The 12,802-nt window shown below is 38.7% G+C and overlaps 1 protein-coding gene across 1 annotated transcript in view; it reads right to left on the reverse strand.

Annotated features, from left to right (window-relative positions):
• Positions 1–9,440: 9,440 nt before the first annotated feature.
• The window catches only part of LOC122917317 (leucyl and cystinyl aminopeptidase), a 99,844-nt gene continuing 96,482 nt past the window's right edge, over positions 9,441–12,802 (reverse strand). Inside the window, exon 18 of the mRNA XM_044265050.1 lies at positions 9,441–12,241. Within this exon, the coding sequence (XP_044120985.1) occupies positions 12,110–12,241 (132 nt within the window). The 3' untranslated portion in view covers positions 9,441–12,109. The remainder of the gene's footprint in view (positions 12,242–12,802) is intronic.

Genomic DNA, 12,802 nt, shown 5'->3' on the forward strand with positions numbered 1-12,802 from the left:
AAACCTATATAACTTCATGCTTTTTCTAATATACTATAATAATTCTCAAATCTGCATATTTATGGCTTACATTTACAAAGAGGATTAGACCAAAATTATTTCTCTAATTTTTTCTTCTTCTTCTTCTTCTTTTTTTTTTTTTTTAGTATATGTGCCACCAAAGCGAGCACTATTTCTCTAATTTCCTAACTGGCAAGTTATATATCCTATTCAATTAAAAAAAAAAAAAACTCATTTCCATCTGGAACTGAGGGTATTAACATCTGTGTAGCCCAGAAAGCAGCAAAAAGTTTTATCAATATCAGTTGACATTTACTATCTAACTTTGATAATTATAGGCATTGTGCTATGTAATTTATAGATATTTTATTTATTGTGAGATGAACAACCTCATAAGGTGGGTAGTATCCCTGTTTCATTATTGGAGGAAACTGAGGCTTGTAGGAATTAAGTAACAAGTGGCAAATGACTGAACCGGGAATCGATTCCAGTCCTGATCAATGATAGTCTATGTTCCATGGCCTTTCAAATATTTTAAATTTCTAGGAATCATTACCTTTTGCTACTATGTCATAATAGTGATACTCCAAGAATTCAGCTTCAATTAAAAAATCACAAAGGGCTGGGAGGTGATGTAAATGAAGATAGAAGCAGCCACTACACGCCTCAGGCAGCCAGTGCACCAACCTGCTCGAAGCACCGGACACTCGCTACATTCACAGAGAAGGGTCACGTCAGCAGACACCAAAATGAAGGGCTCGCAGCTAGCCACAGCTGCTTCTAGACAAACAGCCTGTGAATAAGCAACACCTGGGTCAGCTAACTAGCCTTCCTAAGCTGACGTGGCTTCCTGTCTGCCCCTTCAGCAACATCACCTACTCTAACCCATTTTTTTGATCATTTTATTATGTTAATTACATTATGTTCTTCCTTTCAAAGAAATAAGTGGGATATTAGGGGGAAAAAAGTTATTATACATATAAGCAAAGGTCCTGATTCTAATTCGGTTCAGCCAACAACAGAAATCACAATCACATAACTGACTCGATGACTATCCCTAAGAAAGGTAATAAAAATGAAGACCAAGCAGAAAGCACTGGAAACATATTGCTAATTAGTGAAGGTGGGTGATAATGATGATTTTAAAAGTATGTTTTTGCTCTCTGGTAATAACATGCCTGTGGAGCATGTAAGTCAACTGTTCACCTCACACACACGTTTTAGGAAGCCCTGGATGCTTGTGTGTGTGTGTGCACATGCGTGTGTGTGCTGCAGTGGCTGAGGGGGCAGGTAGGGCTTTATGGTAAGAATTGAAGTAAAGCAAAAAGAAAATATAACCGAATCAAACTCTTCTATGCCATGAATCCTAAAAATGACTTTAAAAACTAAAGTTCTATTACTCTCATCAAAAAGTCCATTGAAATCAAAGTGCTCTTCTCTACATTTATAAAGGGTTTTAGTTCAACTGTTTTTGCAGTATCAATGAATAAAAAAGTATAAAAACTGTAACCAGTAGCTTTCGATCAAAATCTCCCCAACTCCTAAGAACATTTCTCTAGCATATTATGATCCTTAGTTGAAGTATAGTTGATGACACAATGCTACATTAGTTTCAGATGTACAACATGACTCAACAGCTCTTTCTTAAGCTCCCCACAAGGACAGCTGCCATCCACCTCCATACAACAGTTACAATACCATTCACCATAATCCCTACGCTGTGCCTTTCATCCCAATGACATACTCATTTCCTAACTGGAAGCCTGTACCTCCCATGCCCCTTCGCCCCTTTTGCCCATTCCCGTACCCTTCATCACTCTGGCAATCATCAGTTTGTTCTCTGTATTTATGGGTTTCTTTCTGCTTTGTTTTTAGGTTCCACATATGAGCAAAATCATATGGTATTTTGCATATGAAATCCATTCATCTACCAATGGGATACTTAGGTTCCTTCCATGTCTTGGCTATTGTAAATAATGCTGCAATAAACATAGGGGTGCATATAGCTTTTCAAATTAATGTTTTTTTTTTTCCTTTGGATAAATGACCAGTAGTAAAATTACTGGATCATATGGTAATTCTAATTTTGTAAGGCTCCTCCATACCATTTTCCAAAGTGGCTCCATCAGTTTACATTCCCACCAACAGTGCGGGAGGGTTCCTTTTTCTCCATATCCTTGTTGACACTTGAAATCTCCTGTCTTCTTGATATTAGCCATCCTGACAGATGCAAGGTGACTTATCATCGTGGTTTTCATTTGCATTTCTCTGACGATGAGTGCTGCTGATCATCTTTTCATGTGTCTGCTGGCCATCCATATTGTCCTCTTTTGAAAAATGTCTATTCGGGTCTTCTGCCCATAATAATCAGATTATTTGTTTTTCTAGTGTTGAGTGATGTAAGTCATTTATATATTTTGGATAGTTACCTCTTAACAGATCATTTGCAAATATCTTCCTCATTCAGTAGGTTGCCTTCACTTTGTTGATTCTCCAATATATATCATATGAGATTCTTAAAAGGTATAGCTTCAAGATAGTTTTGTGTCCCAAGAAATAAGGTTTTGGGTAAGGGGATGACGAGACACTGTATTTGCCCTAAAATGCCCAACTTTAAGCCTTAACAATTACTTGTAAGAGAATATTGGTTCTAGTTACCCCATCTGGAAGGCTAAGAAATTTTTAATTGTCTCTCAAGACCACTCATGATGGGTTAGAATAGAGAAACTCTTAGTCGACCTGACCAGGAATGTTTAATGAATGAATGAATGAATGAATAAATGAAATACATAGTTTTAATTAAAAAAAAACAACAACTCACCATCTCCCTTGAAAGCTGTGCACCCCCACTCCAATTATATGTGAATCACAGCAAGGGGGGGTTTCCTTGGTAACTTTCAGTGTCCTTTCACCTTCAAATTCAGATCGTGAATGATCTTTGGTTTCATTGGCATAAGTCATTACACGTCTCATACGGAGTAAGGTACTTAACTATTACTGTATCAACTGGTCCTGAGAATTCATAAGAAGCAGTTCAGTCTAAAAAGTAAATCATTGCCCTAGATAGAGCTCCTGTAACTGTTACTGAGCCCCCTGCTCCAAGCATCCACTGAAAGTTTTAATCCCCACTGCATCACAGGAAAAATTTGGCAACGTCTAGAGGCATTTTTCATTGTCACACTGGAGTTGCCATTAATTTGTATTTGCTATTTACATTAGAGGCTGAGGATGCTACTAGTCATCGGAGAAAGCACGGGACAGGCCCAAATATCAATTGTGTGAGTTTGAGAAACCTTGAGTTACAGGCAGTAGAGATACTGGGGTCCTAGTGGGGTAGAAACCAAATCATGCAACACAATGAGTATGGTCACTATCCTGGTAGAGCATGTAAATCTGAGAAGATGCACCATTTTACATACCTAATTTTTTTTTCATCCAAATAGGCCACACAACATTTATATTTAAATACTTTTATTTTCATTTCACCAAAAAAAAAAAAAAGCAACAGTGTTTGCAATTACACATGCCTTTCAGTCAGTGCTGGTCATATGCAAAACAAGTTATCAGAAATATAAAGAAAAATAAACCTTTTCCCTTTACAAGTAACACAACACAATTTGCATATATATTATACATACTGTTTTCAAAATTTTCCACAAAAGACAGATTATGATACAAATTTAGAATTCCACCCACAAGCTCAAATTCAAAGAACTGGAGATCCACTTAGGTGTTTAAATACAAAAATGTAATACTTTTACAAGTTTCCAAGTAATTGCTTTTCAAAGTGTTTGAAAGAGACTACTCTTCATAGCAACATGGAACACTTGGCTTTAATCAAGACGGCTATAAGACTAAGTTTTGTCTCAGTGTGAGTTTGCTGATTAATGCAAATGCTCCAATTATGCTATAATTCTATATATATATATATCTGTATGCACACACACACACACACATACACACACAAGTGTATTATGTACTGATGGTTTATACAGTGCAAATTCTGGAGCATTTCATTCAGCTAAGCCATGACCTTTACTTCTTTGAAGTATTTCAAATTAAGAACTGTTCAGAAATATCACTAATGACTACCATGACTAATTCCAAAAAGGTGCCCCTTTCTCACTTATTTATGATCAAAGTTACATGTGTCATGAACAAACTCTTATTTTTTTCTACAGCAGCAGGTATAAATAACAGCAAAGTATAGGCTAATTTTTGAACACTAGAACCTGAGAGTTTGATATGGTAAATGGTATCTTTTTGCAAATGTTCTAGGAGTCCTATCAACATTTCTAAAAAATATATATAATAAAATAATATGGCAAATCTTCAGCATTATATTCATTATAAACTGCAGAACAAACAAAGATTGCTCAGAAGCTTGAAAAAAAAAAAGCAAGGAAGGAAGGAAGAGAGGCAGAGAGGGAATGAGAGACTTGACACACGCATTTTCTTTGATGCAGACAAACATGGAGTCCTAACATTTACCATGTGGTGGGTGAAGAGTCAGTACGACTCAAGAATGCTGAAAGTGACCACACCAAGTCTGGAGGTATGAAACACATGCAACAACGTACAGCTGATGAGGCAACACGGGCTGACATTTCTAAGCGTACGTGAGGGTAACATCTAATACCACAGGCGCTGAAGACAAAAAGAAAAAACAAAACAGGAATGGTCCAGCTAACGGAGAACTGAGGAGAGAGAAGCAGCCACACAGAAGAGCTCTGGGTAGTAAAGGGCCAACTTGCCCTACCATAGGTGGGCGCTGAGGGAGGGCCTGTCCCCCAATTCGTTCTGGAATGATTTATTTTGGGGCCCATGCAGTTATTCACTAGAACTGTAGCCATAACTCAAAACATTCATTCCAAAAATCAAAGTAAGTTCCCTCGGTTACATAAGAACATGCTATCAATGGAACTGTGGGAGACTTCTGTAGCTAAGTCAGAATTCCAGGCCCCCAAAAGAAGCTACTCTCAAGGGTGTTCACACAAGTTCTAGGCAGCACTGTTACTACTGAAAGATTAATCAGCAAAGACCTTTAAACTTACTTTGTACTTAGTATTGTCTTCTTGGCTTTCTGAACTCTCCAAAGTACAGGTCTCTTCTCGCCATTTCCTTCAGTTTGACTCAACACAAGAAATGCTGAATCTGATTAGCTATCCTAAGTCAACCACAGCCAAGTGTCTTCTCTCAACTTATTTGCTCTATACTTGTTGCCATGAGTTACACCACCCCATGCCTTTCAAGTCAGAGGGCAGGGATTCAGTGGGCCTTGATTTTTTTTTTTTTTTTTTTTTTTTAGATCCATGCACAACCCGGAAAGGGACTATGTATTAATGAAAAAATAATGAAAAAAAAAAAAAAGATTAGATATGTGCTTATATACACTTACATTTTTAAAGGCATATATCCTACAGAATAAAACAAAATAACCACAAAACAACAACTACACTTGGCACTGCTAAATGAAGAAATATGTGGGAAAGGAAGAAGCGATCTGTCAATTTATGAAACTGAATTTTCATTAGGTCCCAATAGAGATAGCAATGCAAAGAACTAAATACAAAATGAAACAAAAAACCCCCCACCCATATTAAGAATATTCCCCTGCCAAAAATATAAACCCTCCCAAAAACCCAAGTAAGTAAGCAACACACAACTATTCTATTCACTATTGCCAACAGAGGCAATAAGGGAAAGGGGAGAAGGGGATATTTGTCATACACTGATCCTCAGTTTTCATCTTGTACCTATACATCACGCTAAGACTAGGTACAAAATCAGTAATAGGAAAACATTTATATACAGTTTTTAAAAGTTCATATCCTGTCCTTTTCCCCTCCCCATAACCCACCCAAATCATTCTCCCCCTTAAAAAAGTCACCCCAAATTATAAAACTATTGCCCATGCAGGCAGTGAGGGAAGGGACGCAGAGGAGATTTATCATACGTATGGACCTCCATGTTTCATTATGTAACTACAAGTCCCACAAAGGACTGAGTACTAAGTGAAATAACACACAAAACGTAGCAAACATTTATATACATTAAAAAAATTTTTACACACACACACACATACGCGCGCGCACACACACACACAGAGTGTGTGTACAATCTCTCTCTCTCTCTCTCTCTCACTCAGACTACACCCACCCCCCACCCCTCCAAAAAAAGAAACTAAACATCTATTCTTCTACCACTGCCGGCCAGGCAATGAGGGAAGGGGAGTAGGGGAGATTTTTCATAGAATCAATCTCAACTTTCGGTAAGTACCTAAATCGACATGCAAAGGTCTAGATTCAAAATGAAGTAAACACCAAAAAGAAGCAGAAACATTTATATACATTTAAAAAACCACCTATCTTACCTAATAAGCCCATTCCCCATTAAGAACTTCAAACACAAAAAACAAACACCAAGTCCTCCAGTATCCTCATACAGTCCTGCACAGGCTGTAAGGGAAGAGAGAACAGGTTTATCACGCCTCTGGATCTCGGCCTTTGCACTACGCTGCATATCTACAAATCCAAACCAAAAAAAACCAGTTCAAAGTAAAAGACCAAAACAACCACCACCACCACAACAGCAGACGTATATCTACATCTTTTAAAATGTAAACCCAGAAATGCCCCCACCACCCTGCCAAAAAAAACCCCTCTAAACAACTATATCGCTAGTCATTGCCCGCACAGGCAATAAGGGAAGGGGAGAAGAGGAGATTTTTTTCATAGAATGAACCTTAATTTTCATCATGTACCTAAATATCCATGGAAAGAGCTAGGCACAAGATGTTGTAACAGAAAAAAGGAAAAAAAATATTTATATACATTTAAAAAAGTACATATCCCCACCCTCTCTGAGGAGGGAGGGGTAGAGTAAAAAAACCAATCTAGAACTACTCTAAAACTATTGTCCACAGAGGCAATAATGGGAGGGGACAAGAGGACACCGTCATACATTCAGACCTCCATATTTCATTAGGTACCCCCACGTCCAAGGAAGGGATAGGGTACAAAATGGAATAACACAATGTAGTAACGAACACTGTACATACAGTTTTCAAAAGTCTATATCCCGCCCTTAGTCCCTTCCCACCCACAAGATCTCAAAAAAACCCAAACTACTTGAAAATAATTGCCTACATAGATAAAAAGGGAAAGGAAGAAGAGGAGACTGCTACACATCTAGAACTCCATGGTTCTTTAGGAACCTATGTGTCCAAGTGAAAGGCTGGGTACACAGAGAAGCACTATATAATAAGGAAGTAAACACACACACACACACACACTTAAAGTATTTACCCCCAAACCCACAAAAGAACCCCTGAAACTAATTAACTACTCTACCAGCTATTGCCCACTTGGGCAATAAGGGAAGGGGACAAGAGGAGATTGTTATACATCCGGACCTCCGTGGTTCATTGAGTGACTTCCAGTTGGGATACTCAATGAAATAATACAACTTGGTAGTAAAAACAGGTATATACAGCATGTACACATCCCTTCCCCCCCCACCCCCCCACCCCACCCCACCAAACCCCACTCCAACAACTACTCTACCAGCTATTGCCCACTCAGGCAATTAAGGGAAGGGGACAAGAGGAGAATGTCATACATCCGGACCTCCACGTCTCATTGCGTACTTTGACATCCTCTCAGGAGGAGGCAGTACGAAATGAATAAGTAATGTCAAGTAGTAGGAAGTCTATTTACATATAAGTACATACCCTGCTTTCTCCCACCCCGCAAAACAAAACAAAACATCAGCGACCACCCAAGAAGGCAATAAGGAAAAGGGCAAACAGTAAATCTGTCATACTCTGAACCTCAATTTCACTAAATATGTATGCACACATCCAAAAGAACATACATAAAGTGAAACATAAAGAAAGGGGCATAACACAGATATACATCCGAAAGGATGATACACAACCCCCACCCCACAAGACTAGATCCAAACAAGAGCAGCTACAACTAATCTGTAGTTACTGTCCATGCAAGCAACAAGGGAAGCGATACCTGGGCATCCATCAGACTTCCGGACTGCCACCATTCATTAGAAAAATGAACCACGAGAAAGACGAACAAAGTGCAAAATGAAATAACACCCACAAACAGCAGCAAAAACATTCTGCATGGATTTTAAAAAGAACATACCCTGCTCTGCCCCCCACCCCCCAGTATCACCATCAACTTCCAAAAAAGAAACATCAAGTAACTACTGGGCAGCCGTTGCCCACACAGGCAATATAGGAAGGGCAGAAGAGATTCTCACAGGACAGTATCTCACTCTTTATCAGAAGACAGTACACAGAATGAAGGAAAATAAAAGTAGATCAAAACCACATATGTACATTCAAAAATTATATACCCCTTTCCCTGCCAAAAGCCACTCAAAGACATCAATCCACTGCTCTATGGGCTATTGCACATGCAGAGAAGAGAAAGGGAGGAGAGGAGATTTATCCCACGTGTGAACAGCCACTTCCGTTCAGGATCTACTGCCAGTGCAGAGAATGAAGCACAAAAGAAAAGAATGCAAAAATTAGCAAAAATACACACATTCTTTTTTTAAAGTACAAACGGAAGTGTCAGAGTGGGGAGAGAAGAAGCCCTTTAGAAAGATTCATTGCAGTAAAAACCAAATAACAAAGGCAAAAGGGAGAAAAAGAGCTCTACTGGACCTATGGAATTCAGATCTCATTTTGCAAACTCCACCCAGGAAACACTGTCCTCGGCGAGATACGTGTCCGGAACTCCTACGCCTTCTCTGCATCCCCATGAAATGAAAGGGGGTGACATTAATACTCAGCAATCTGACCACACATTATGGGCCCAGGTGCTTTAGTTTGCATCGGCTTTTACAATACAACTCAGTAACAGGCTACCAGTAATCTGACAAATTCAGCACTTAACTTTCATTTCTTACTTTCCAGTATTCAGAAAGGACTCTGTTCGGTCCCCAGGGAGAATGACACAGCCCCAGATCCTCTATATACCCAGAACTCCTCTGACAGCTCTTTTGTTCCTACAGAGGCTCAAGTACAATAAAATGAAAACATGAACGGCAAAGAGAATTAAGCGGAACCTGGGATGGAAAGAAGGTTCAGGAACACTCACACAATGGCAACACAGTTTCACTTACAGGGATTTCTAGAAAACGATGAGCTGAGGACCGGCAGCTGGGGGTACCTGCAGTTTAATGTATCCAATCTCTTGCTGATAAAGAACCTGGATGCCTTAGATTTCTACTTCATCTCCAAAGCACAAGTTTTTCTTCTACAATTCCAAATTCCCAACTTTACCTTTCTTTCTTTTTTTTTTTTTTAATTTATTTGACAGAGAGAGAGAGATCACAAGCAGACATGGAGGCAGGCAGAGAGAGGAGGAAGGAGACTCTCTGCAGAGCAGTGAGCCCGATGCGGGGCTCGATCCCAGGACTCTGGGATCATGACCTGAGCCGAAGGCAGAGGCTTTAACCCACTGAGCCACCCAGGCGCCCCCCAACTTTACCTTTCTTAATCATCCAGCATAATGGGTGTCTTCTACTACGTTCAAGCAGCTCATCCGTCTGCAATGAATATGAACACCCGACCGCGTCACGCTAGGCCTGGCGAGCCACAGGCGCACAGACGGGAGTTCTCAGAGACACCATGGCTAAGACAAAGTGTGGGGGGGCATAAAACTTCAAAAGCTACAGTTATGCCTGTTATGTCACATGTTCTACCTATTTCATAGCCTTATATTCCTGACTAAGGGTTGTTTTTGGAAGTGCCATAGAGATGGGTTAGCTGACATTAAAAATTATGGAATTCTGTGGGAAATAGTGAGGTGAAGGCTACTCTAGGGGAGGCCTACAAATAGAACTACAGCCAGCAGGGATCCCACATTATGGCAATGAACAGACTGAGTACAAAGAAAGCAATGGATTACAAGGCAGCTCTTCTTTTAGCCCATGTTTTGATAAGGATTACTTAAACATTACCCTCTGCCCACACACACACAGACACACACACTCAGGAAAAATGATATAATTCAAGATAAGATTTGCCATATGCAGAGTTAACACACATTACAGGAGCAATGGAAAGATGGGCAGGTATAACTGAAGAATCTTAACTAATGTTGAGAAGTAGCAAAATTTAAACTCTGTATCAAAGTGGAATTCAGTAATATAACATGGTAAAAAACCAGCAACCAAAAAACCCCTCAAAAGTTTAGTATTTTCCCCACTCTAAAAATATAAAAACACACTAACTTCCAATATCAACTAAACTATTATTCGTCTGCTGAGCACAAGAGGAATAAAGACCTACAATCACCCCAGTTTCCATAACACATCTTTAGAGGATTCTGCAATTCTCAGGATATAATATTTTGTACTCTGAACCAGAGGTAAATGTTTAGAAAAGACTAACTTGGGGAAAAACACACTAGGATTAAAGAAAGCTACCTTTTAGCTTGCCAGCATTTTAAATTTTGATATATAAAAATATTTTCATAAAATAAAATATAATTTTATACACAATCCCACATATTTTTACTGTATACCTGCTAACTTAAAAAAAGGTGACCTTTCCCATTGATTCTCTGGAGTGTTTTAAGTGCTCACAAATGGGTATCTACCCTTTTTATGTACACAGAAGATGTTTTCAAACAAAATATTAAGTACTCAAAAATTATTAGGAAGAAAGCTTTTCCCCTAAGAATCAAAGAAACTCAACAATCTAGGTATTAAGTCTGCATAGCTCAAAAAATTCAAGTACAGTATTGCTCCTTTACAAGGAGGGAAAATGCCATACGATTTCAGAAATCTTCCCTTTCTTTCTTTCCTTGGCCATTCCTTTTAATCAGTTAGTTTGGCCATGATAGAAACAAAATAAAACAAAACAAACAAAACCCACTGATTTTTCAACTAAAGAAAAGTACTGTTTTGATAGTAGAAAAAATTCAAAGCCCACCATATTAAATCTGAATCAAGTTACTCCTATCCCATATTCTCTTTATTCCTTTAAGGTACTATGGTGAACTTCAAATAAAAATGTTCAATTTCACAAAGGCCCTATTTTAAAATATGCTTCTAATATATGCTACCATATAACATGAAAATCTACACAGGAGTATGACTGATAGAGCAAGTGTCTATGATCAGGTAACATCAAAGGCAACCTAAACTAATTTTATTTTTAGTAACAGTGATAAAGTCATGATAAAAGACAACAGTACTAACAAAATGCTCGCCACACATGTAGACATATTCTTCTATAACACAAGCTATATCTATGGCAGGGAATGATAAAGGTGTACAGATTGGGAGAATATTGGAATTCATAAATAAAATAATTATAATTAAAGCTAGCTCAGTTTGAAACATTTTCCTAAAAGATGAAAAAATAAGTACTAGATATCTGGAAAATTTAATCTCTTATCCTTGTTACTTAGCTTTTCAGAACAACAAAAATTTAAAAATTCTGTAGCACCTGGCTGTTCTGCAGAAAAAAAAAAAAATAGAAGCTATAGATCTTATTTAAAACTTTGTTTCGGAAAATAAAAGATTAATCAAAACCTCAAACCAAAGTAGATCTGCACACCTGAGATCAGTTTTCTAACAGTTGTAGGATTCGCAGACTTTGTTACCATAGTTTTTGAAGCTACGTTCTGTACCACACTCAAGGAACATCTATCATCTATCACTAGGCAGCAACAAGGCTGGCAAAGCAGCGCCCGCAGAGGCCGGCTCCCACGGTAGATCTTCCCTTGTTTCGCTGGGTCAGTACTTTCCGGATACTGAGAAACAGAACAGAACCAAAACAGACGTTTCCCCCCCATTTGTGTATCTTCAAAGTAGAAAAATTACTCACTGTTTTTGTAGATGTTGGCATATAGGTGAATATAATTTTGTAATAAATAACTATGTACTGCCCAAAGACAATTCAAGAAAGACAGATGAAAAACACAGACGGGCCCTGAGCGAACTAGAACTCCTAAAGACTGCAAACGACTCGGCAGCAATTCTGACTTCACCTTGGCTTTTTGCAAAAGCAGCAGAGCCCACGTTAACAAGCTCTCTGAACGGGCAACAAAATGGGGCACAGTTGTGCATGCTACAACCACCATGTCAGAGTTTTGAGGTTCTTCTCCATCCAACGGATATTCAACTGGATGACTTCCAGAGCCTCCTGGACACAGCGAAGCCGAAAGGTTGCCTCTGACTGATTTTCAAAGAACGCCTGGACCTGTAAAAGTTGCACGCAGAAGTATTTCAAAAGAACGGGAAATCATAGTTAACTCTGAATAAGTTGAACTGAGTCATGCCTACGCTGAGTTCTTGAAAGAAGTACAGAAGAGAAGGACTTTATTTTTGTTTTATTTTATTTAAATTTTAAAAGATATTACTTATTTATTTGAGAGAGAGAGAGAGAAAGAAAGCAAGAGAGAGTATGAGCAAAGGGTGAGAGCAGGGAGAGGGAGAAGCAGACACCCCACTGAGGAGGGAGTCCGATGCGGGACTCAATCCCAGGACCTCGGGACCATGACCTGAGTGGAAGGCAGATGTGTAACCAACTGAGCCACCCAGGTGTCTCCAAGAAGTACTTTAATATTTGAAGTATTTATATCAATTCCTGATCACGTATGGTGAAATCTGAGGTAATTTTAAAAATGAATTGTCCTTAGTTCCACAAGCATGAATTTTTCCAGTTTAGAACAGGAAAAAAGAAAAAAAGCCAAGTAATGGTAAATGAAGTAGTCTAAAATTAGAATTAGTGCCCAGTTCTACCTTCGGAATGGAATTCTTT

This window comes from Neovison vison, chromosome 1 (genome assembly GCF_020171115.1).
Source record: "Neovison vison isolate M4711 chromosome 1, ASM_NN_V1, whole genome shotgun sequence".
NCBI classification, from domain to species: Eukaryota; Metazoa; Chordata; class Mammalia; order Carnivora; family Mustelidae; genus Neogale; species Neogale vison.